Source organism: Chiloscyllium plagiosum, unplaced genomic scaffold (assembly GCF_037043375.1).
Source record: "Chiloscyllium plagiosum isolate Xiang-an unplaced genomic scaffold, Cpla_swu_hap1 HiC_scaffold_7, whole genome shotgun sequence".
NCBI lineage: Eukaryota > Metazoa > Chordata > Chondrichthyes > Orectolobiformes > Hemiscylliidae > Chiloscyllium > Chiloscyllium plagiosum.
In genome coordinates this window covers 38,845,566-38,873,106 of record NW_028270145.1, presented here as the reverse complement: position 1 = coordinate 38,873,106, position 27,541 = coordinate 38,845,566, and the positions used below count along the sequence as shown (strand labels likewise).

At 41.5% G+C, this 27,541-nt stretch overlaps 1 protein-coding gene across 6 annotated transcripts in view; it reads right to left on the bottom strand.

The window, feature by feature from the left end:
* The window catches only part of pcnt (pericentrin), a 310,179-nt gene that overhangs the window by 148,253 nt on the left and 134,385 nt on the right, over positions 1-27,541 (bottom strand). For 4 of the 6 annotated variants that reach the window (XM_043693410.2, XM_043693412.2, XM_043693411.2 and 1 more), the window contains 5 exons: positions 26,034-26,192; positions 20,589-20,735; positions 12,346-12,476; positions 4,405-4,631; positions 3,310-3,533 (listed from right to left, as the gene is read on the bottom strand). In XM_043693410.2, coding sequence (XP_043549345.2) covers positions 3,310-3,533; positions 4,405-4,631; positions 12,346-12,476; positions 20,589-20,735; positions 26,034-26,192 — 888 coding nt within the window. The remainder of the gene's footprint in view (positions 1-3,309; positions 3,534-4,404; positions 4,632-12,345; positions 12,477-20,588; positions 20,736-26,033; positions 26,193-27,541) is intronic. The other 2 variants (XM_043693413.2, XM_043693416.2) reach the window with 2 other exon arrangements.

The window sequence follows — 27,541 nt, the reverse complement described above, 5'->3', positions numbered from 1 at the left end:
AAAGATGTGTCACCGATGCCTCAGGTGCAGCTTAAAAATGAGGAAGAATACAAATTACAATAGATTGATGATTACATTGTCAAGGGGAAAGTGTGATTTAGTTTTTTTGAAAGAGTGACCAGGCGTATAGATGAGGGAAATGCTTTTGATGTAGTCTACATGAATTTCAGTGAAGCATTTGATAAGGTCCTGCATAGGAGACTGATGGCAAAGATAAGAACCTATGGGTTCGAAGGAAAGTTTGCTGATTGGATGCACAATTGGCTGGGAGGCAAGAAATAGAGGGTGACAGTTAAGAGATGTTCTTGTGACTGGAAGCATTTGTCAAATGCAGTCCTCCAGGGTCAATATTGAGGGGCCCTTGCTGCTTGTGGCTGACATAAACAATTTAGACTTCGACATAGGAGAGTTGATCAGAAAGTTCACAGATGACGGGGAATTGATGGGACGATAAATAGTGTGGAGGATAGCTTTATGTTATAGAAAAATATAAATGGGTTAGTCAGATGAGCAGAAGGAAATGGAATTCAGTCTGGATAAGTGATGCACTTGCGCAGGACAAACAAGGCAAGGGAATACATGATGAACATTTGGACCCTGTCAATTACGGGGGATCAGAAGAATCGTGGTGGGCATGTACACCAATCCCTTAAGGCATCAAAACAGGTAGAGAAGGTTAAAAACATTGGTAAAGGCGGCATATGCTTACTTGCCTTTGTTAGCTGAAGCATAGAGTTTAAGAGCACGGTGGTTATGCTGGAACTGTATTAAATGTTGGTTGGGCCACAGCGAGAGTACTGTGTGCAGTTCTGGAATCCGTATCATAGAACTGATGTGATAGCAGTGAAGAGAGTACAGAGGAGATTTACCCGGATGTTGCCCTGGGCTTTCCGATATGATTGGATACACCAGAGTTTTTCTTGCGTCAGAGGAGACAGAGAGGACATGATTGAGATGTATAAAATTTCGAGAGGCCCAGGTGGAGCAGACAACCTATCAAATCTGTACCAGTCTTAAACATGTATCTTACTATTCTAATTCTATATTCCAGCACTTGCCATAGCCTGTGCGCGCTTTGGCATCAAAATACTTAAATGTTCTGAGCTATTTTGCCTCTAAAATGTTTATAGGCAATAGTTCCAGATTTGCTCCATTGTCTGAGTGAAAACATTTTTCCTCATGGTTATGGACCAGACCAGATGCCCCTCAAAATATTCAAGAAGGTAGCCTAGCCTCTAACATTTTCATATTTTAAAGGCAAATTTAAAGGGCGACTGTCTGTGTGGAGTTTGCACATTCTCGCTGTCTCTGCATGGGTTTTCTCTGGGTGCTCCAGTTTCCTCCCACAGTTCAAAGACCTGAAGGTTAGTCGGATTGGCCATGTTAAATTCAGGGATGTAGGTTAGGTGCATTAGCCAGGGGAAATGTACCAATCTAAAAGTGGCTTAAATGTCCCTATTGTATTGGACTCGACTACCACTACTGGCAGTGCATTCCACGCACCCACCACTGTGTGTAAAGAACCAATCTCTGATATCTCCCCTAAACTTTCCTCCAATCACCTCCAAACTCCTTTCTCTTTATTTGAGGGCTGTATCTGTTTTCAGTTTCCTAAACCTTATATATACCTCCAATTGATTCATTCTGCAATGTTAGGTCTTGAATGGCCCATTCCTTAGCTGGATTATTTATCTATTGCTTCAAGAAATCTTCTTGGACAAACATAAATTAACCCTATCCTAGCACCAAGCACGAAGGGAGTAAATACTGGGGAAGTTAAAATCACCCATCACAAAAAACTTGTTTCTTTTCATTTTTTCCATGATCTGTCTGCAAATCTGTTCCTCTATCCCCAACTGGCTGTTGGGAGGCCTGTAGTATAATCCCAAAATAATTCCACCCTTTCCAATTCTGGGGTCTACCCATACGGCCTGACTGGATGAGCCCTAATAAGGTATACTCCCTCAGTACAGCGGTGATATTCTCCCTAATCAGTAACACATCTCCCCCACCTCTTTTACATCTCTCCATATCATGTCTGAAACATCTAAATCCCAGAACACTAAGCTAATGGTATTGTCCCTCTCTCAACCAAGTCTTTGTAATAGCTTCATAGATTTATGTACAAATCCAAGTTCTAACTGCATGATATCATAGTGCTTGGGGTATTAAAATAAATACACTTCAGACACCCAGTCTTACTGTGCTCAGTGACCTCTCCCTGTCTGTTATTCCTCTTAGACTTATTGGCCTTATTCTCTGATTCCTGCTCAGTCATTTCACTTGCTGACCTACTGCTCCCATTTTCACCCACCTCCCAGGCCTCACTAATTTAAACCCTCCCAGATGACACTAGCGAACCTCCCTGTCAGGATCGTGGTACCCCTTCAGTTTAGGTGCAACCCCTCCTTCTTGTATAGGTCTCACTTGCTCCACATACCTAAAGTCCTTCTTCCCGCACCAGCTCTTTGGCCACTTTTTAAAACTTTATTATTTTCCTATTCCTAGCCTTACTGTCATGTGGCACAGGAAGTAATCATGAGATCACAAATGCGGAGGTCCTGCTTTTCAACTTACTACCTAACTCCCTGAACTCCCTTTGTAGGGCCCTGTCACTCTTCCTGCCTATGTACCACAACCTCTGGATGCTTACCCTGCCTTTTGAGAATGTTGCGTGCCCACTCAGACATCCTTGAACCCGGTACCAGGAATGCAACACACCACTGTAGTGTTTCTTTTGAGATCACAGAAGTGCCTACCTGGTCCTCTGACTTTAGCGTCCCTTATTATTATCATTCTGCTGTACTTTGACTTGGGGCCACTCAGTGGTTAGCACAGTTGCCTCACTGCGCTAGGGACCTGGGTTCGATTCCACCCTCAGGAAACAGTCTATATGGAGTTTGTACATTCTTCCCATGTCTGCCTGGGTTTCCTCCCACAGTCCAAAGATGTGGGTGTTAGGAAGATTGGCCATGCTAAATTGCCCATTGTGTACAAGGTCATACAGGCTACATAGGAAATGCAGGGTTACAGGGACAGGGTAGGGGGCGAGTCTGGGTGGGATGCTTTTCAGATGATCAGTGTGGACTTGATGGGCCAAATGGCCTGCTTCTACAGTGTAGAGATGACTCTCTCTACTGTACAAGAGGTGTACAACTTTGGTGCCACCATTTTGGCTGCTGCTGTTGCCATGTTTCAGTCGGTAACCTCCTCCCACCACCCCCAACAGTACCCAAAACAGGATACTTATTAGAGAAGGGATAGCCACTGGGCACTCTTAGCTCACTCTGTTCTTTAAACAATACTTACTTGTCTTGTTGACTCAGTGACTAATTCCAGCAACTTGCCTATAGCAACTTGCAAACGGACACAAGTGCTCAGTATTAGCTCCTCATTGTCAGGCCCCATGTCAGGCCCAGCGAACATACTTTCTGATAGCCACTGGGAAAGTTCCAGCCCTTCATCAGTCAGTGCTGACCAGAAGCTGTTATCTTTGGTGATGGTAACATTTTCCTGAGTTATGCTCAAATCACCTTTAAAACAAAAAGAGTAAAATAGTTGGTGGAAAGGTTCTAGCTATTTGGTCAGAAAAAGATATAACATGCTTAACTTACAACAGTATATCAAATAAACCATTACTTGGGATAAAATTATTTATAAACTTCAAAGATTTGGGATACATTAAACATTGATATTTCACAATGATGTGCCTTAAGAAAAAGAAGTGGTCAAGTTCAGAGCTTCGCTAAAAACAAATAGCAGAGGAGCACTATTTATTAGGAACAGCACAAAACCTTTGTGCATTGGTATAAATCAAATAAGTCAATCATCTCAATTGGACTTGTTTACAGAGCCAAAACTTGTAAAGTATTTATATTGAATGGATGAAATTATGCTCCAGGTTTGACAACTATACATAGTTAATATATCCCCAAAGCTCCTTTCGGTCTTTCTGAGAAAGAGGTCAATTCATCAGAACAGTTGGTGAATCACCGATAACTACAAGCATAAATGAAACTTGAAAGAACTTGGAACTCTGAATCTGCATTGCCAAATTAACCAGCTAACTAAAGTTCTACACCCAAAATGAATTCCAATTCATGCTAGCAATTTTTCAAAGTGCTACATAATCAACTCAAGCTTATTAATCTTGATTCTGGTTCAAATATAACCCTTTGTTTTCTTGGACTTTTCACTACCTTTTACGCCAGAAACTGCTTCAAAAGTTCAGCTCCACTGCAAATATAACTAAAAGCCTATTAATTCAGTCCAAAGGTCAAAGAAGTCAACAAGAAGTTAAGTTTGCTTGGTTTCTCTTTCAGCTACCAAACCAGTATATTTTGGGGGGAAGGAAGTATGAAATAAGTGACTATAAATGTATTTACAGTTATAGCTTGTGCATACCTTTGTCTTGATCCAGCAGAGGTTTAGCTTTCATCCATGGAGGTTGACCTCGAGCTTCTAGATCTGAATTACTCATCATTCCTCCATGATCTAACATACCTTCCAGTTTGTTTCCATCCAGGAAGAGTCCTATTTGCCTACTGATCATATCTTCTGAAGCAAATATCACTCTCACCACTTCTGCAAACAGCTTCAGCACTTGTTGGTGGGAATGCTCCAAGTTTTTTCTGAATGGGAGAAAGCAGCACTAATTAGTTATTCAAACTAATAATCTACCCACGCTAATAAACCTATCCGGTCATCTATTTTGTTTGTCTTGTGGAGTACTTCACCTACCATTAATTCAATGTTAAATGTCATAATTACTCCACACTAAAACAATTAAAAGTTCCAGGCTTGAATGACTCAGTGGGTAACAGGTCAAATTAGACTCAGAGCTGAGTATCAGAGCGAACCCCCAATCCTGTCAATTCAATGTCTATTTACCAACAGATATAGAAAGCATTCTGTCCAATTCTGTGGAATCACATTTAACAATTGCTATTTTACTTTAGGTTTCGCAAGCCCATTTGGTCAGTACAATCTGTATTCTGCACAACCATAAGGAGCATGCTGTTTGATACAATCAGCAATCGTTGACTATCAGGCAGCCCTTGCTGAACAATTCAGGATATAGCTATATTCATGACCAATTGAAGATAATTAGGTGAGCTTGGAACACGACTCACGTGCACGGTTTTTTTTAGAATTAGAATCCGCACAGTGTGAAAGCAGGCTATTTGACCCAACAAGTCCACACCAACCCTTCGAAGAGTACCCCACCCAGACGTATTCCCCTACATCAATTACTCTAGATTTCACCTAACGAATGCACCTTGCCTACACATCCCTGAACACTATGGGTAATTTAGCATGGCCAATTTACCTAACCTGCACATCTTTGGACTGTGGGAGGAAACCCACGCAGACACTGAGAGAATGTGCAAACTCCACACAGATAGTCACCCAAGGAATCAAACCTGGGTCCCTGGTGCTATGAGGCAGCAGTGCGCCACTGAGCCGCCCTAATTCTGTGTCCTCACACTTCCAGTGAATAGAAAAGATTCAGAGGGTGAGCCAAATGCAGGCAAATGGTACTAGGTTAGCTCAGGAAAACTGGTCGGCATGGATAAGTTGGACCAAAGGGCCTGTTTTCATCCTGTACGGCTCTACAAGTTGAGCTGAGCTGTGATGGCCCCCATGGTTGAATAACATCAGACTTGGAGGAAGTCATTCAGCCCGACCCACCAGGGCTCCACACACCGAACAAAATTCTAACAATCTCAGTCTTTGTAGCTCCAAATAACCCCAGCAGCTTTTTTTCAGGGAGGGGTGGGGGTAGGGATAGAGTTCCAGATTTCAGCTCCTCCCTTTTGTGAAGAAGTGCCTCCTGACATCACTCTTGAACAGCGTTGCTCTCTGTTTAAAATTTCACCCCTTTGTTTCAGAATCTTGCAATTCTTTCAAATCACTTTATCATTTTATAGTCTCACAATTCAGAAGGGGAGAAAGTTGCAGCTAACAAAAGAAAACCCCCATAAATACCACACTGCTCCAGAGCAACAAATGACCACAAGTCTCAAAATGAGGACAAGGGGACTTAAGATCGTGTACCATGTTCACATAATCTAACCCTTTAAAACCCTAATATTGCTTTAGTGAATCGGTACTGCACCCTTTCCAAAGGGCTAAATCTCCTTCCTGAGGTGCTGAACTGAATGCAGTTTTCCATATAAGGTCAGACTCCAAGACTCAAGAAAAACAATTTCTTCCCCCTTTGCATTCAAGTCCAGTTGAGCTAAAGGCCAACAGTCTTCTGGGCTGCTTTTAGCAACTGTCCATGATTGCCAGATTATTTTATGCAAATGAACATTCAAATCCTCCAGCTCCACCATAATTCCTAGATTCTCATATTAAGAAAGTATTCCGATTTATACTTCTCAGATTTGAAGTGGACACCTCATATTTCCCTAGGAGAAACTGAGGACTGCAGACGCTAGAGAGTCAGAGTTGAAGAGAGTGGTGCTGGAAAAGCACAGCAGGTCAGGCAACATCTGAAGAGCAGGAGAACTGACACCCCGCACACAAGCCCTCCCATCAGGAATGAAGGGCCCATGACAGAGACATTGACTCTCCTGCTCTTTGGACGCCACTCGACCCGCCGCACCCCTCCAGCGCCACATCCCTTGCCTCATTAAGCGCCGCCTGTCACAATTTTGCCAATTTTTCATAGTCTGTTCATAAGGCTCCTTGTGATGCAATGGTAATGCCCCTATCTCTGCGCCAGATGGTCCAGGTTCAAGTCCTAACTTTCCCACATGTTGCTTAAAATAACTATGTAGTCTGTTCATGTCCCTTTGTAACTCCCTATTCACATCTATCTATACAACATACTGTTCCTTCCTAACTTAGTGTCACTCGTAAACATGAATATACAACTCTGTAGTCCTTCAAAGTCTTTGCATTCTGAGAGGCGAACAGCTAAGGCCCCAGCATAGACACCTGGGCAAAACCACCTCTCATATTTTGCCAACCAGGACACAGTGCCCTTTATCCTTACTTTGAAATTCTTCGCCACCCCAGAGCAGTACAATATTTAGTTAAGGCTTTTTTTTTTATAAAAACCACAACCATCCCTCCCTCCAAAGTTGAGAGCTGCCTCCCTAAATATTTCCCTTCAGGTTGTAAGTTTGCTCGTTGAGCTGGTAGATTTGTTCTCAGATGTTTCGTCACCATGGTAGGTCACCATCAGTAATCCTCCGTTGGAAGCACTGGTGTTCTGTCCTACTTGCTATGTGTGCCTTGGTCTGTTGTGGTGGGTGATATCACTTCCGATTCTTTTTCTGAGAGGCCGGTAAGTGGGGTCCAAATCGATGCTTTTGTTAATGGAGTTCTGGTTTGAATGCCAGGCCTCTAGGAATTGGTTTAGCCTGTCGCAGGATGGATGTACTTGTTCCAGTCGAACTGGTGTCCCTCTTCATCTGTAAGGATACTAATGATAGTTGGTCATGCCTTTTGGTGGCTAGTTGGTGCTCATGTAACCTGGTGGCTAGTTTCCTGCCCGTTCGTCTGATGTATTGTTTGTTGCAGTTCTTGCAGGGTATTTTGTTTATGCAGTTCATTCTTCTGGTTGTTGGTGTGGGGTCCTTTAAATTCATCAGGAGCTGTTCCAGTGTAGTGGTAGGTTTGTGGGCCACCAAGATGCCTAGAGGCCGGAGTAGTCTGGTTGTCATCTCTGAGATGTCTTTAATGTATGGCAGGGTGGCTCAAGCTTCTGGGCCTGTTGTGTCTTCTGGTTTAGGTCTGTTATGTCGGAATTTGCAGCCTACGCTTATCGGGTACTCATTAGACTTAGACTTAGAAGAATACAGCGCAGTACAGGCCCTTTGGCCCTCGATGTTGCGCCGATCCAAGCCCACCTAACCTATACTAACCCACTATCCTCCATATACCTATCCAATGCCAGCTTAAATGCCCATAAAGAGGGAGAGTCCACCACTGCTACTGGCAGGGCATTCCATGAACTTACGACTCGCTGAGTGAAGAACCTACCCCTAACTTCAGTCCTATATCTACCCCCCCTTAATTTAAAGCTATGCCCCCTTGTAATACCCGACTCCATACGCGGGAAAAGGTTCACACTGTCAACCCTATCTAACCCCCTAATCATCTTGTACACCTCAATCAGGTCACCCCTAAACCTTCTTTTCTCTAATGAAAACAGCCCCAAGTGTCTCAGTCTTTCCTCATACGATCTTCCTTCCATACCAGGCAACATCCTGGTAAACCTCCTCTGCACCCGTTCCAGTGCCTCCACATCTTTCCTATAGTATGGCGACCAAAACTGCACACAATATTCCAGATGCGGCCGCACCAGAGTCTTATACAACTACATCATGACCTCAGGACTCCGGAACTCAATTCCTCTACCAATAAAAGCCAGTACGCCATATGCCTTCCTCACCGCACTATTTACCTGGGTGGCAACTTTCAGAGATCTGTGTACATGGACACCAAGATCCCTCTGCTCATCCACACTACCAAGTATCCGACCATTAGCCCAGTACCCCATCTTTTTGTTATTCTTCCCAAAGTGAATCACCTCACACTTAGCTACATTGAATTCCATTTGCCACCTTTCTGCCCAGCTCTGCAGCTTCTCTATATCCTGCTGTAACCTGCCACATCCTTCCTCACTGTCAACAACTCCTCCGACTTTCGTATCATCCGCAAACTTGCTCACCCAACCTTCTAACCCCTCTTCCAGGTCATTTATAAAAATGACAAACAGCAATGGTCCCAAAACAGATCCTTGCGGAACACCGCTAGTGACGGCACTCCATGAAGAAACTTTGCCATCAACTACTACCCTCTGTCTTCTTCCATCCAGCCAATTCCTAATCCAAACCTCCAACTCACCCTCAATGCCATATCTCCGTATTTTCTGCAGTAGCCTACCATGGGGAACCTTATCAAACGCCTTACTAAAATCCATATATACCACATCTACCGCTTTCCCCTCATCAACCTCCTTCGTCACCTTTTCAAAGAATTCAATAAGGTTTGTGAGGCACGACCTGCCCTTCACAAAACCATGCTGACTATATTGTATCAGAATATGTTGTACAGGTGTTATTCCCTGGCTTTTTGTAGTTCCTGGGTGCGGCAGTGTATTGTGGCTTGTTTAAATAATCTAAAATCACAAACATTTCCCTTGCTGAGCGAGTGGCTATTTTCTTGCGTGAGAACGTGATGGTTTTGGAATACGAGGACCTTAACCACCTGAACCAGCAGGAATAACACCAAATGCTGTAGCTATCACCATGAGTTTGTCCAGCTCAGTCATCAGACACAACGCCGCCACTGAACAATGGCCATCATGTAACAGTGAACTCTGATACCTAGATCCTTGTTTCTGCAGTTACTCACGCTCAAGCAATATTCTACTGGCCCATAGTCAATCTTCTCTTCTTGCTTCTTTGGTGTTCATGTCTCTGATTCTCTCTGTTTTCTCCTTTTTGGGGCACTAGGGCAAGTTAAGCTAACTTCTGGCATACTTGGGCCAAAATGACTGCAATATTTGTCCATATAAAAACTGCAAGAACTGCAGATGCTGTAAATTAGAGACAAAAATAGAAATTGCTGAAAAAGCTAGCCGGTCAGGAAGCATTTGTGCATCCCCACCGTTGTATTTCATTTTCTATAAGCTGAGTTCATTTGGAAATCCATGTAGATTTCTTCTATATTTTCCTAAACCTTCAGTTTCACATGTTTGCCAACATGAAGCAATTTCTACAGTTCTGCAGTTGCCATCCAAATCATTAATCTTAGCACGTGAGACCCAGTTGGGATAGGCTGTCCCATAACATGCCAAAATTTACTCATCATGACTGAGCTTTTTAACAATGGGCTATTCTTAATCAGTGTGCCTCCCAGTTACATTAAAATATGTGCGCGCAGACATGTAAAGGAATCAGGATATCACAAAAAGGATAAGGCCTGACTTTTGTTCCATATATCTTCTGGGCTTAAAAGATTTCCAGTTCATCAGTCTAATTTCCCCTCTTGCACATGCAGAAATTGAGCAAGGTCATATTTATACATGTGCATCTTAGAACAGAATAGAAACTTGATTGTGAAAACAAGCCATCCCGCCCAACAAGTCCACACTGATCCTCTGAAGAGCATCCCACCCAGACCCACCCTACTTCTCTACACTTTTCCCATGAATAATGCACTCAACCTACATATCCCCACACACCTTGGGCAATCCAGCATGGCCAATTCACTCAAGCCACACATTACCAGACCATGGGAGGAAACCCACACAGGCACGGAGATAATGCACAAACGCCGCACAGCCACCGAGGCCGGAATTGAACCCGGGTCCCCGGCGCCACGAGGCAGCAGAGCCAACCACTGAGCCACCATGCAGCCTTGTGAACAATCTGAACAAGCAGACTTTGCCATCTGGCTTTTGACTGTATAGTTTCCAATAAAGCAAGGTATTTCATAGTTATTGATTAAATCAAGTTTCCAAAAGCATATTGGATCCTACAAGCCCAAAGAGTCCCAGCAGCTAAAGGCCCCAACTCACATAAAAGGATAGTTCAGCCAAAGGATGAACTTGAAGGCAGAAAGAAATGGCTTATACAAAACCAAATGAAAAGTGGGAGAGCGCTCATAGAATCATGGAATTATACACTGCAGAAAATGACCTTTGGCCCATCAGATCTGTACCTGCAAGTGGTTAAGATCCCCGCATTCTAAAGCGTTCATAGTCTCATACATGACAAAATGGCTACTCGCTCAGTGAATCACAGGGAAAATACTGCCTGGGGAGTCATGGCTCAAGCTTCAAAAGGGGAGAACTTGGTGGTTGAAACAACAAAGAACATAAGCACTTAAAAGCAGCAATACTTGTTCATGGTCAAGGGACTGTTTGCTGCAAATTATAGCAAATATGTTCAAGCCTTATGCCTTCTTTAATTACACAGGAGACTAGAAAATCAGTCAATCTACCATGGCAATAACTCAGCCAGCATCATCTCACTAATCAATCAGGACCCTTTCTCTCCTATAGTATTAACTATTACAATTGTTTTAAATTTCACATTAATCCTGTACAGGTCGTTCTGCGTTTTGTCAGTGTGAATTAGCTGTAATGCGATTGATGAATAGGGGATGCTGTTTCTAAAGCGCAAACTTTTAAAATGTGTTGGCTATAATGCAATTGCATCGCTAACACTTTGTGCTATTTTTATTGCACGATTTTTACAAAGCATGGGGTTGCACAAGAACGCAAACATTACGTTATCGAAGAAATACCTGCGCTCATTAGGACAGACATGAAAGGTTTTGCCAACATTTTTCTTCTAAACGAGTCACTTACTTGGTCTTTTATGATCGTAGTTATTCAGTTACAATTTTATGATTAACACAAGAAAAATCTTACTATATGAATGACAGAAATTAGAATTTTATTTATTTGTGTTTTCTGAAGTTATCTTAAATTCAGGGACCTAAACTAAATATATTTTGTTTCCCATTTAAGACAGAGATGAGGAGGAATTTCTTCTGAGAATAGTAAGACAGTGGAAATCTTTACCGCAGAAGGCTAGATTGTTAAATATATTCGAAGTAGGGAAAGACAGATTTGTAATCAGTAAGAAAATTAAGGCTGATATGGAAAAGGAATGGAAGTGGAATTGAGAACACCTACTGCGAATTCTCTTGCAAGGATGCCTTCTTTGAAGAAGCTCTCCTCCTCCCTCTACAAGGATCTCAGTGAGTCCCTCTCTCACTGCACCCCCCAGGTCATCTCATCTGCCCCGAAGCAGAAGGGCTTATGCCCGAAACGTCGATTTTCCTTCTCCTTTGATGCTGCCTGACCTGCTGCGCTTTTCCAGCAACACATTTTTAAGCTTGAGAAATATCAAATCAACCACGATGTCACTGAATGGTGGAATTGGTTTGATGGGTTGAGTGGCCTATTCTTGCCTCGATGTCATTTAGCACTTAAACATCTAAAGAACAAATTGATCGGGAAGGAAAGGCAAGGGAAGATGGGGCATAGCATCAATTTTAAATCACAACTTGTAACATTGTTTCAAGAAACACAACTCCCAATGCTCATGATGTTTAACATAGAGAAATAATACTAATTTCAAATCCCGAATATTTTGCAATATTGGAGTAGTTTATTTAGAGGTCATTAGCAGCTCATCAGTAAGCAGCTGACAAATGTAGAGTCAGAAAGCTTGCATGGCTATCATCTAAATATTTTATGTTTTAATTTAACTTAGTGTATCTATCTGATCTTTCCTATTCTATTTTTATCTTAGCTCATCTTTCTCTCACCATCACCACCAGCCCACACTTATTGCAACCCAAATCACTGACCGTTCAGATGTCAATCGTTCAAGGTCTGAGCGCAGCATGGCAACCAGATTGCCTCCTTCTTCATTTTCTCGGTCTCGACGCTGTAGTAGCGTCTCCAGTTCAGAGTTCTTGTCCTGTAACTCTTTCTGCAGCTGAGGAAAAGGCAACAATGAAGCCAAAGACAAGAAGCCAGTCATTGTCAGAATTTATTAGCTTCAATGCAATACAAGCAGCTACGACAGCCATATGGAAGCTGGGTAGCATTATAAGGGAACACAACCATCCAAGCTCTACAAAACCTCTTTCAAACCATCCAAGGGGAGAATGCCTCTTCCAACAGCATTCCAGATTATTTCAGTTATCAATTCATAGCAGAGTTTTCATTTTTGCAAAACTTTCATTTCTTCTACATTCTTCAACTGATGTGTCCACCTGAAGTACCAGTTTTGGTGTATGTGGCGATTATCTGAAATGCACTGGCCCCAAAACTCAAAGATTTTATATCCCAATGGGTCTGGTTCTTCAAGCATAAAGATTGAACTTCATTAAATGCTGCAAATTCTTCAAAGAAAACTTTTCCACATTTGCTGACACCATCATTTACAGCACAGCTTCTCATCAAATTTGCTTCTGTCAGTACCAAAGGCATAGTTGAACAACCTGTTTACATTATTGTTGTCATGGCAGAAACAATGTGTAACTGTAAACTAAAGCACAACTGTGTCTTAGTATTACAAAACTGGTCAGTCGATCAAAACATTTGCATTTCCTCTACAAAACAACAACAGACCAGTCTCTCTAAATCTGTTTCGATGGGTAATAAATGGAGTTAGGAACACAACACATATCTGAATTTGATCAGGACAACCAATTATACTACTATATTATTGCAATTTAAATTAAAACTTGTTAGATTGACCTGACTGTTGAGCATCCAGGATTTAGCTGGGTGACCCAAGCTCCAAATACATCCATAAAATAATGCAAACAAAGACTAAACCTGAGGGCAAACAGAAACTTGGGGAATTCTTACCTACTTTTGGTTAAAGAGGTTGTGAATACCTGAGGAGATCTGCATAGTACAAGCAAAGAATTAGCTTTCCTTGCACTGAATGGATTGTGCTGGGGGCTCATGTGTCAAAACAGTAGCATCCCTGCCACTGAGCCAGATGACCTGGGTTCAAGTCCCAATTACTGCAGAGTTATGCAATAATATCTGCGATGAACAAGTTGATTAAAAATATCTAGATAGTGCTGCCTTCAAATTTTTCTTCACGATTTAACCAACTCTCAGTGAAAGAAACAATGAGGAAACAAAGATTCAACAATAAATTACAAAATATATAGTTATGTAAATTAGTACTTCATTTTACCAACCAGTTTTGAAGGCAGCCTTTGGACTGTACTGTCCAAGAATGGTATACAACCAACTGAAATCAGCCCAACCATTTAGATTAGGAATGATTAAGTCAATTCTCTCAACTCAACACTATTTAAGTGTCAACTAATTGATCTACAAAACTGGATCAGATTAAAATTGAGTTAATTTACCAATGTGCCTCTATCCAATCCCGATTTGTTTCAACTCCGTTGTGTTTACACAAGTAGAGCATTCTCGCAGCAGGATACTGGGAACTGAGCTACAATGCGGTGCATGAATGAAATGGACGACTAAGGCTAAGAGTTGTGAATTAGATAAACCAGATGATCGTTGGAGTTAGAACAGAGTTCACAAAAAACAGTGCATTAGAACAGATCAATGGACCACTGACTATTAAGTTACTACTGTACTGCTCTCTAAACATCGACTTTCCTCTTAAGATGTAACTCGCTCTTTAAATAGACTATAATGCTGCACACAAATGCATAATACCCACTTGTTTTGAAGGTTGAAATCAGAGAGGTGAGAGGTACGTCCATTAACAGGCCCTTCGGTCCAACTCATCCATGCTGACCAGATATGCTAAATAAATCTAGTTCCATTTGCCAGCATTTAGCTCACCTCCCTCTAAACCCTCCCTGTTCATATACCCGTCCAGATGCCTTTTAAATGCTATACTTGAATAAGCCTTCTTGTATTTCCTCTGGCAGGTAATTCCATACACACACCATCCTCTGTGTGAAAAAAGTTGCCCCTTAGGTCCCTTTTATATCCTCCCCCCTCTCACTTTAAACCAATGCCCTCCAGTTTTGGTCTCTCACCTCGGGGAAAAGACTGATGATTAGATTAGATTCCCTAGTATGGAAACAGGCTATTTGGCTCAACAAGTCCACACCGACCCCCTGCAGAGTAACCCACCCCTGTACCATTACCCCTGACTAAAGCACCTAACACTATGGGCAATTTCGCATGGCCAATCCACCTGACCTGCACATCTTTGGATGTGGGAGGAAACCCATGCAGACACTGGGAAGAATGTCTGTGTGGAGTTTGCACAGTCACCTGAAGCGGGAATTGAACCCAGATCCCTGGTGCTTTGAGGCAGCAGTGCTAACCATTCCCTCATGATTTTATAAAGCTCCAGAAGGTCAGCCTTCAGCCTCTGACACTCCAGGGAAAACAGCCCCAGCCTATTCAGCCTCTCCCTATAACTCAAACCCTCCAACCCTGGCAACATTCTTGTAAATCTTTTCTGAACCCTTTCAAGTTTCACAACATCCTTCCTCTAGCAGGGAGACTAGAATTTCACTCAATCCTCCAAAAGTGGCCAATCAATGTCCTGTACAGCCGCAACATGACCTCCCAACTCCTGTATTAATGCACTGAATAATAAAGGAAAGAATACCAAGTGCCTTCTTCACTATCCTACTTGCGACTTCACTTTCAAGGAGCTATGAACCTGCATTCCAAGGTCTCATTGTTCAGCAACACTCCCTAGGACCCTACCCTGAGGTGTATAAGTCCTGAAAAGATTTGCTTTCCCAAAATGCAGCAACTCACATTGTCTAAATTAAACTCCATGCGCCTTTCCTCAGCCCATTGGCCTTTCTGATCAAGATCCCTTTGCACTGAGGTAACCTTCTTTGCTAAGTGAAAGTGAGGACTGCAGATGCTGGAGATTAGAGTCAAGATTAGAGTGGTGCTGGAAATGCACAACAGGTCAGGCAGCATCCGGGGAGCAGGAAAATCGATGTTTCGGGCAGGAGCCCTTCATCAGGTCTGCTGTAGTACTCCATCGAGTCTCTCAACACAAGCTGGAATAACAACACCTCATCTTTTGTCTAGTTACTTACAGCCCTCAGGACCTGACATTGAATTTATCATTTTCAAGAGGAGAATACCCTCTTCCTTGGTCGATACCTTCCCCCAATCTCCAGGTCCTGTTGTCATTGGCAGCAATTGGTTAACCATTTGCATATTTTGTTAGCATACTTGTAGCAATTATCTCTCTCAGCGTATCAACCGCAGCTACCTCTGTCTACCTAACCCTTTTGACTCTCTTTTGGGCCACTGTCTCCATATACTGTACCATTTCTGTACCCCCATCATCAGCATAAAAATCACGCTTTCCCAGCTCTCCATTAACTCTCTTCTCCATCTACAGATGATGCCAGCCCTGCTGAGTTACTTAAGCACTTTGGTTGTGTTTCAGATTTCCAGTATCAGCAGTTCATTGTTATAACAGTTTTTCCTTTGTTCCAAATCTTAAGACCCATGGCAACTACTTAAATTCATTTCCCAAAGGAAGGCTAACAAAAGGCTTATACTAACTATTTTGAATGGAAATGTAACACCTTCTAATGACAATACTGAACTTGAGTTTGGCTGAAAACAAACATAGCAATGTAAGGGGGAAAAAAAAAATCAACATTTGCGCCGTATGAGAAGTCAGTATTGATTGGTTGGTTGTGGACTCTTGATTGGTAAGAGTTGCCATGGGGAAGCCACCAGTTAATGATGATTGACAGTTAACTCCCAGAATTTGTTTAAATATTAAGCCGGGCCTGTTGACACTGATTGATCACAAGGTATTTCCATGCAAAACTCAACAGAGTAGTTGTCACCCATTTTCGAGTTGAATCGGGCTCAGTGTGTGTGCATGTTTTTTCTGTCTGTAAAAGATAGGGTCCTGTATATCGTTAAGTGCAGTTTTTAGTACACACAAGTACGCCAGATTGCAAGTGCAACTGACAACTTCAAATTGGTTGTCAGCGTAATTCTTCGCAGATTCAGGATCATCAGTGCCAGTGTGAATCCAGCTGTAAAGGCCATATGTCCCTCAGATTAACAGATAATAACCGTTTGGCTGTTGCAATAAGCAAGGAAACTCATTCTACCCAACTAGCTCATGCGTACAAAACTGGGGAAGTGTGATTTTTATGCTGATGACTGGGATAGGAAAATAGAGTATATGGAGACAGTGGCCAGAGAGAGAAAAAAGGGTGAGGCAAACAGAGATTGCTGCTGATACTCTCAGTGTGTGAGAGATTCTCCAACTGGACATTTGCTGGATAATCCAGAGTGTGCAAGTGTGCCTCTACCAATTAGAGTCGATATGCCAGTCAATCAGCACTCTCCTCTAACATAATTTGGCTTTCCCCGTAAATTGGTATTGTACCCTGATGAATGCAAGTCAAAGAAATTAGACAAAATGTATCCTCTCTGAGCAATACTCTTAAATAACCTCAATATGTCACCATCACCAAACTGATAACAACTAGCATGTTCATACGCCATCAATCCTCACTATTAAATGAATCTGGGCAATGTTTTAAGACAGGCTGCTGAGTTTCTAAAGCATTTTCTTTTTTTTTATTTTTAATTAAACTGTTTTACATGCATCTCATTTCAGTAAATATTGGCATGCAGAAGGACCTTGCACAGAAATCATAGAATATTAATGTGCAAATACAGCAAGTAATTAGAAGAGCACATGCTATGCTAGTCTTTACTGCAAGAGCTTGGAGCAGAGGCTGAGAATGTCTTGCTGCAATTATATCAGCCTTCACAGAGACCATAGCTCAGTAGTTTTTGTCTCAAGGATATATGTGTGTCTCAGCATGTACAACAAGGATTGATCCCTGGATTGAGGGGATTATTTTATGAGAGACTGAATAGAATGCACCTATGTTCTCTTGAATTTGGAAAGATGAAAGTTGCTATCACTGAAACATACTAAGTCCTTAGAGGGATTCACAGGGTAGAAGCTGAAATACTGAAATTTAGAATGCAAATTTAGTCTCAAAGTAAGGGGTCAGCTATTTACAACTGGCAAGAAGGGAAATGTCAAGAGGACTGTGATCCTCAAGATTTTCCGACCCTAAAAGAACTGTGAATGTTTACTCACTGAACATAGAACACAGAATGTTACAGTGCAATACAGTCCCTTCAGCCCTTGATGTTGTGCCAACCTGTGAAATTAATCTGATACCCATCTAACCTACACTGTTCAATTATTATCCATATGTATGTCCAATGCCCATTTAAATGCCCTTAACGGCGGCGAGTCTACTACTACAGGCAGGCCATTCCACGCTCCTACTACTCTGAGTAAAGAAACTACCCCAATTTCTGTCCTAAATCTATCACCACCAAACTTAAAGCTATGTCCCCTCATGTTCACCTTCACCATCCGAGAAAAAAGGCTCTCACTGTCCACCCTATCTAACCTTCTGATATCCTATACATCTTGATTAAGTCACTTCTCAACCTTCTTCTCTCCAATGAAAACAGCCTCAGTTCCCTCAGCCTTTCCTCATAAGACCTTCCTTCCACACCAGGCAACATCCTAGTAAATCTCCTCTGAACCCTTTCCAAAGATTCTGCATCCTTCCTATAATGCGGTGACCAGAACTGTATGCAATACTCCAGGGCACCCTTACTGGTGTCCTGTACAGGTGAGGCATGACCACGTGGCTAGGAAACCCAAACCTCCTACCAATAAACGCCAACACACCAAATGCCTTTTCAACAACCCTATCAACCTGGGTGACAACTTTCAAGGATTTATGCACCTGGACACCAAGATCTCTCTGTTCATCTGACACTGCCAAGAATTTTACTATTAGCCCAGTACTCTGTATTCCTGTTACTTCTTCCAAAGTGAACTACCTCACACTTTTCTACATTAAACTCCATTTGCGGTATATACCTATCCCTTCCCATTGCGATTGTAAACATAGCCGAATTGTGGTCATTATTGCCAAAGTGCTCATCTACCTCCAAATCTAGCACCTGGTCGGGTTCATTTCCAGTACCAAATCTAATATGGCATTTTCCCCTTGTTGGCCTGTCTACATACTGTGTTAGAAAACCCTCCTGCACACATTGAACAAAAACTGACCCATCTAAACTAGTTGAACTAAAGAATTCCCAGTCAATATTGGGAAAGTTAAAGCCCCCATAACAACTACCCGGTTACTCTCACTCCTATTGAGAATCATCTTTGCTATTCTTTTCTCTACATCCCTGGAAAAATTCGGAGGCCTATAGAAAACTCCCAACAGGGTAACCTCTCCTTTCCTGTTTCTAATCTCAGCCCAAACTACCTCAGTGGATGAGTCTTTATCTCAGCTGCTGTAATACTACCCTTGATTAACAATGCCACACCCAACCCCTTTTTTTTTCTGTTCTTAGTGAAACATCTAAATCCCGGAATCTGCGACAACCTGAATACACTTCAATCAGAGATGAACAGACTCTTGGAGAGTAAAGGAATCTAGGGACGCAGATATAGAGCTGGAAAGTAGAGTTAGCGTAAAAGTTCCGTTACCATTTATTGGATGATATAACAAGTTTGAAACAATCTAATCCTGTTCCAATTTCTTACATTATTTCTTACCATTATAATTTGAGTAATTTAAATCAACTCCTGTGCTCAATCCCAGTACACTTTATTCTTACTTGCTATTTTCTTCACAACCTCATCGATGAGTCAAAAGAGGTTGTGGGCTCATGTTCTATTCCACACACTTGAGAATGTGGTGTGTGTTTATAGAGGCGATCAAAAGTGCCACCTTCCATTTGGGACATTAAATGATTGCCCCATCTATCTTAAACAAAAATCCCAAAGCACTATCTTCATGAGAAGGTGAATTCTCCTAATCTAAGAATCGTAAGAGTCATTCATATTGCACAAGGCAGCTATTCGGCCAATCAGAGCCATTCGATCAATCCACACCCCGATATATACTTTCAGCCCTGCAAGCTTATATCCGTTAAGTGCCCATCCAATTTCCTTACAAGTCCTTGAATATTTTCGCCTCCATTACTCTGGTTGGTACAGTTCCAAATCATTACCACCCACAAGGTAAAGAAGTCCTGCCAACTCCCCCTTGTCTATTGTTCAAAACCTTTAAATTTATGACCTTAATCCTACTAGCAACAGTTAATGGAAATAGGTTTCCCAATCTGCCTCAATCTAACCTGGTCATAATTTTATAAGTTTATCTCAAATTTCCCATCAATCTCCTTTGCTCCAAGGAGAACAAACCCAGATATTCCAATCTAACCTGTGCCCAACCCTAGAATCATTCTGGTAAATCTACTATCTCAAGAACCCTTGCATATTTCCTGAAGGATGCTAAACAGAATTTGATGAAACACTGAGGACCAAACCAAACAAAGGAGATGTGAGGGGCAAGTTTTTTTTTGTTACATAGTGTGTGATAGCAGTCTGGAGTGCACTGCCAGGGGAAGGCAGATAGATTAGGAGAGTTTAAGGGACTTTTAGATAAGTACATGAAGATGAACAAAATGGAGGGATATGGACCAAGGGCAGGCTGAAGGGACTAATTTGGTTTGGCATAATGTTCGGCACAACACTGTGGGCTGAAGGGCCTTTTCTTGTACTGTACTGTTCTACATTCAAACCAGAGTGTTATAAAGGTCAATAGGTATCCCTTAACTGACTCGAAATAGATTATCTATTTCATTGTTGCATGCAGCGTGTGCACAAGTTGGCTTCCCATTCCCTATACAATATACTTCATTAAATAATTTAATAAGTGATATAGTCCTTTAGTAGATCCTGCAGTTTTGAAATCCATTGTGTAAGTTTTTTTTCATAAGCTGCCTATCTGCAATATCTCACCATTTCTGTGAAAAGGTCATAAACCTGAAACGTTAATTCAACTGTTGTACCTTTCAGGTATTACAAAAGTTCAAATTTGAAGTAATTTCTACTTTTACATAAACTTATCTTTATCCTAATTTATGCAATTTGTATAAAGGCAATTACCAAGATATATTTCACAAGATTTTTTGAGTAGAATAAGGAACTATTGTTCAAGTACTTTGCATGAGATATTTTCCACAGCCTTACCTTTTTGGTTAGCTCTGTGTGTTGCTGAAGCTTTCCAGCCAACAGTTCCTTTTCTTCATTGTGCAGTTGCTTTGTTTTGTCTTGTTCCTGGGTAAAGATATCTCTTAGTTCCTGCAGTGCCTTGCTCTTCTCAGTTTCAAACTCATCCTACACAGGAAACATTATTCAGGGAAACAAACTGGTTATTTCATAACCAAGACAACACAAATCTTCAAAGACAATGCACTGCACTGTGATTTAACAGAAAATGTACTCATGGTCAAATTGAGGCTTTTCCTACCTACGGAAGTAAACAATAGATAATGTGACCATTAGCCTCATATGCACTTCACTATTTAAAAAGATTGCTCAGGTCCTACAGGATGTTGAAATGGACATGGAATCAGGACTGATATTCTGGTAGAATCAGCATCACCTTTGCACAAGACTTTTCTGCAAGCGGTTGAAATAAACTTACTTTTCCAAAAAGAATTGTAGAATCTTATCAAGCAAACCCCATGCATCTCCATCCGACTTAATATTTCTGTTTACTTGGATGAACATCAATATCAGTTGTGTGGCCTATCTTAGTGATCCTTTACTCGCATACTACATAGGATTCATTCTGAACTGAACAGTCTGACAAAGGGATGCAGGATCATTCACTGATGCCATTCTAGTACTTGAACAATATGTTCAAACATTAAAATCTTAGAAGATTGGGTCACACCATAAAGTCGTTAACACAAATCACAGCAAAGAGTGCCACTTTTAGAACTTACCCCCTGATAACTTCGGTAAATCCTAGTGGTAAGTGAAAGATGTAAATGAAGAAAATATGATACAATCAACAATGATACAAAAAATAATGAAGTAAACCCAGAGTTTCATAATATTTATACTACAGGAGGTCTCCACTTAAGTATGATGCCTTATTGAGCTTGACTGAAATCATCTGATCTGATTCAATTTCCTTCCCAATTTTCCCAAATCCTAAGTATATGCTTGTTCTATCCATTTGCCAGCCAGTGAAAAATCTCTACCAACACCTTTTTCAAAACTCTTAGCTACCACACCATTGTTTTTGGTTTATTTAAAAACATTGATCAAACTTAATATTCATCAGAATCTATCATTCCTGCTAATGTTGCAGTGAATTTTCAGTGCACACTCTATATGGGAATTCTTCAAATTTATTCATGGGCTGTGGGCACTGTTGGATCATCCTGGATCTTTTTTACTCAATCCAATTTGCTCTGAAGATAGCAATAAGCCACCTTCTTCAACTACTACCATCCATGATACACTCATAGATCTGTTAAGGGAGCTCCTGAATTGTGAATCAACAACGAAGTTGAGTTGGTGAATGGCTTGGAGGGGTACTTGCTATGTATGATATTCCCATGTATCTGCAGCCTTTGTCCTTACGTGGTTGATTGCATGAACTTGGAAGGTGCTTTCAATGAGTCTTGGTGAGTATAGTAGGTTGCAATGCATCTGCTGTTATTGAATGGCATTATTCATTGAGTGGGTGTTTAAGGTGGTGGATGGGGAGGCACTGAGGAATTCTTATTAGAACAGGGAGTCTTCTTCTTGATTTAATTCACTGCCTCTTGTATTCTAGTTTAACAATGTCAAGAAACAATGGACAAGTCTATGCCGTGAGGAGGATGCTAAGAGGCTGCAGGGTGACTTGGACAGGCTGGCTGAGTGGGCAAATACTTGGCAAATGCAATATAACATTGGTAGATAAGAGGTTGTCCATTTTGGTCACAAAACCAGGAAAGCAGATTATCATCTGAATGGTGTCAGTTTGGAGGGGCAATGATACTGGAGTGTAACAGTCTCTGAAGGTTGACATGCAGGTGCAGCAGGCGGTGAGAAAAGCTAATGGTATTCTGGCCTTCGTAGCCATAGGATTTAAGTATTGGTGTAGGGATGTTTTGCTGCCTTGGTGAGGCTGCACCTTAAGTATTGTGTGCAATTTTGGTCTCCCAGTCTGAGAAAGACATTCTTGCTATTGAGGGAGTCCAGTGAAGGAACACCAGACTGATTCCGGGATTGGCAGGACTGACATATAAAGACAGACTGGATTGACTGGACTTGTATTCAAAGGAATTTAGAAGAATTGGAGGGGGTGGGGGTGTGGAAGGAGAAGGAAGAGGAGATCTCATAGAAGCATAAAAATCCAGATGGGACTGGACAGGCTAGATGTGGGAAGAATGTTCCCAGTGTTGGGGAAGTCAGAACTAGAGGTCACAGTCTAAGAATAAGAGGCAAGCCATTCAGGACTGAGATGAAGAAGAATTTATTCACTCAATTGTGAACATGTGAAATTATGCACCACAGAAAGCTATTGGGGCTACTTCATTAGATACATTCAAGAGAGAGCTGGATGTGGCCCTTGCGTTGTGCTAAAGGGATCAAGGGGAATAGAGAGAAAGTGGGAACGGAATACTGGAAATGTAGGATTAGCCATGATCATATTGAATGGTAGTGCGCTCTAAAAGGACCGAATGTCCTACTCCTGCACATATTTTCTAAGCTTCTATGTTTCCTATAGCAAGGAGATCAAAATTGAATACAGTATTTTAAAAGTGGCCTTACCAATGTCTTTTGCAGCCACAACATGATGTCCCAACTCCTATACTCAATGCAGTGACCAATGAAGACAAGTATGCTACTTTCCTTTAAAGAGGCATTAAAAAAGATTGCAGCTGGCTGTCATCGTACCTACTCACCTTAACTGATCAGAAAATGTGGATGCCAGCTGCAAAATGCAATGCCTTTGTTTTAAAAAAAACACAATGACAAATACATTTCAGAAACTTTTCAATTCCCAGTGTGCATCCTAGTCTTCTACTAGGAACAGTCAGTCAAAGTTAAAATTCAGTCCACTGATTAATATCACAACAAAAAGAAATTAAAACAAAATGGAGTACAGAGGCTGAGGGGTGACCTTATCGAGGTTTATAAAATCATGAGGGGCATGGATAGGATAAATAGACAAAGTCTTTTTCGCAGGGTGGGGGAGTCCAGAACTAGAGGGCATAGGTTTAGGGTGAGAGGGGAAAGACATAAAAGGGACCTAAGGCGCAACTTTTTCATGCAGAGGGTTGTGCGTATATGGAATGAGCTGCCAGAGGAAGTGATGGAGGCTGGTACAATTGCAACATTTAAAAGGCATCTGGATGGGTATATAAATAGGACAGGTTTAGAGGGTTATGGGCCAAGTACTGGCAAATGGGACTAGATTGGGCGGCATGGTGGCACAGTGGTTAGCACTGCTACCTCACAGCGCCAGAGACCCGGGTTCACTTCCCGCCTCCGGTGACTGTGTGGAGTTTGCACATTCTCACCGAGTCTGCGTGGGTTTCCTCCGGGTGCTCCGGTTTCCTCCCACAGTCCAAAGATGTGCAGGTCAGGTGAATTGGCCATGCTAAATTGCCCGTAGTGTTAGGTAAGGGGTAAATGTAGGGGTATGGGTGGGTTGCGCTTCGGCGGGTCGTGTAGGCCGAAGGGCCTGTTTCCACACTGTAATGTAATCTAATCTAATCCTGAAAATTAGGTTAAGGTATCTGGTCGGCATGGACGAGCTGGACCGAAGGGTCTCTTTCCGTCCCTTACATCTATGACTCTAAGACAATACAATATAGGTGATGCCATGCAGGTAGAAGAAATAGATTGTTTTGTAGTTAACCCTAAGACAGAGGATGGTGAAGTCTGATCCTCTGTTTGAGGAAACAAGGATTGTGAATACCTAAAGACCAGAAAGGTATCTTGCAAATGAAAATCCACTTGATTTCATTCAAAGGGCTGAGTGAAGCAGACTTTGTTTAAAAGTCCTGAGAATATCCACCTTGGGGAAGCAGCAAGATGAGATATTGTTAATGTTGCACTTTAATCACAGGACTACAATATTGCAGAGAATATGGCCCAATTTATAATCACAGCATGGATTTTCAGTTATGTCAAGTAGTTAATTGGGAATACCCAATTTCTTTAGTTTATTGCTTAGTTGCCCACTATATAATGTTTAGTTAATATTGGTTTTACTTCATTGCTACAATAGAAAATTGGAAAACCCACAGGACTAACTCAGCCATAATCTTGCATGCCTCACACTGGCTAAGCACCCTATGATCTGTATGTCCTTGTTTGCAATATTCTATCTGTACTACTCAGAAAACAAAGCTTTTCACTGTACTTAGGTACATGACTACAATAAATCAAATCAAATCTTTCAGACTCCAGATTATTTGAGACTCGAAGTACAATAGAAGATAAACAGTGCAATCCTCTGGAATTCCTGATATGCTGAACACATGGGAATTGCCTAAGAAGTTCCAACTTCTGATAAGCACTTCCTCTAGTCCCCAGGACGCTTCATGACAATTTTCCAAGTTGAAAAGTTTAGACATTCCACAATATTACCTGGATAGTTACCCAGGAAACATTAGATGAACTTAAACTCAGTTCAACATCTGTTTAACTTCAAAACTGACCACCGCTCACTCCCTGTCTACTGCTGACCACCCTACCTGACTATGCCTTCTGACTGCCATACTTGCCTGACCAAGTACTCTGATTAAACTTGACTGGACCACCACTACCGCTGCCAACCTTTAACAATCGTAACTTCTACCCAGATACTCATCTCACCAACTATCCAAAGAGCCATCTAATCACATCATTCACCAAACCTAAACTGACTTAAAGATTCATCCATTCAAACTGGATGTTTAAACTTATCGTACGCAGCTAGTTCTGTAACGAGGGCTTGTCTTATCTAACTCCATTTAGATTCAGGAATATTCCCCAGAGGATGTGACACAATGCATTTCTGTGAATTCTGGGCTGAAAGAACACAACCTGGCCTGTTCAAAAGCTTTATTGTTTCTATCCAAAGGGCAGCACGGAAGCTCAGAGGTGAGCACTGCTGCCTCACAGCGCCAGGGACCCGGGTTCGATTTCAGCCTCATGTGACTGCCTGTGTGAAGTCTGCACATTCTCCCTGCATCTGCGTGAGTTTCCTCTGGGTGCTCGAGCTTCCTCCCACAGTCCAAAGATGTGCAGGTTAGGTGAACTGGCCATGCTAAATTGCCCATAATGTTTAAGGATGTGTAGGTTAGATGCATTAGTCAGGGGAAATGTTGAGTAATAGGGTAGGGGAATGGATCTGGATTGGTTATCCTTTGGACTTGTTGGGCAAAATGGCCTGTTTCCACACTGTAGGGTTTCTATGATTAAACCGTCTTTTAGCACTACTCCTTTGTCTCTCTATACATGTGTAGCAGCTGCTTCAACATTCGCTTAATATTTACCTATCCTTTTATCAAACATATTTGGATATATACAAGCAAAAATTAACACACTTTCTGTGCATTACAAAAAAAAAGTTTACTTGCACCCATCCCCTTACTTTCTTCCTTTGTCAAATACCCTGCAATTTCCTGTGAATATTACCTTGAGCTGCTTAATTTCTTGAGTAAGTAAGAGCTCAGACTGGTTCTTGAGAAGCTCAAACTCCTCCTGGAACTGCTGCAGTTGTTGTGATTTCTCAACTTCAAAGTTGGACTGCAGTGTCCGTCGCATCTTTTCTACTTCTGACTTAGCCGTATCAACCTAGCAGTCAAAATTATGAGCAATGAGTACAGTAGGTCGCTGAACTTAACAGGTAGTAAAATTAAATCTCAGAATTACAGAGACAAGTATTTAAGTTCGTTCAAATATCTCATGGATAAGACATTTTGAAATAAATATCTTTGGTTTTAAATAATGGATAAATTTGAGGTTACTTATTTGAAGATATTATCATTGAGTTGAATTGCACTTGTGTTTGGCCATATGACATTAAATTCAGAAGTAAGGCATTACAGCCTGTCAAAACATCTATTCAAGATAGTATTTTTCATGCAAACCAGTTTGAGACAAATGGCATTTGATAACATTTGAGGGAAAATCAGCATAATTTGTTCAAAAGATAATTAACAGGATGCGAGCACCAGCACCCAGACCCAGCATTTATTACTCAACCTCAAAGTTCCCAAGATGATGATAATAACCTGTCTTCCCAAGCACTACAATTCTTGTGGTGAAAATTCTCTCAACAGTACTTTTAGATATGGAGTTCTAGACTTTTGACCTTACAATGGAGGAATGATGATATACTTTCAAGTTAAGATATTGTGTCAGTCGGAGGTGGAGGTGACCCTATGCAACTGCTGCCCTTTTCCTTCTAGGTAGCTAAAGTGGTAGATTGGGAAGTGCTAGGAAATGGGTACAGTACATTGTAGAAATGGTACATGGTGAAACCAAACTGTACAGTGGAGGAAACAAGTGATGAAGGTCGGGGATAACTACCTATGAAGTGAGACTACTTTGTCCAGTATGGTGGGAAGCTTCTTGATTATTTTTGGCATTGTTCATCTGACTGTGCTATGCAAATGCTGGGAAGGTTTATAGATTTGTTTGCTGCAGAATACCTGGGCTCAGTCTGAGCCTGAATATTTTCCAGATCTTTCTGCAAGCAGACCCTTCATTATTTGAAAAATTGCAAATTATGTAACTATTGTTGGAGATTCTCATTTCTAACTTCATGGAGGAAAGGTCATTGATTAATCAACTTAAGCTGTTTGTACCTCAAGCACTTTCTCAAGGCATTCCGATAACAGTGCCCTGGGCTGAGAAAATTGGTTTCCAACAAATACAACAATCTTCCTTTGTACAAAGTGTGACTTGTACCAATGGAGACCTTTCCATTAGATCCTCACTGTCTACATTTGATTAGGGCTCCTGCTTGCTGCAGTTATTCAAACACTTTAATGTCAAGGCAGCCACTCTCTCTTCTTTCCAGCTCAGCTCTTTCATTCAGGGGAATAATTCCTAGCAGAATAGAAACTGATCAGGTTAATATTAGATTAGGTAACACCTAATACCAATGTCAACAATGCCTTCCATCAATTTGTAGATGA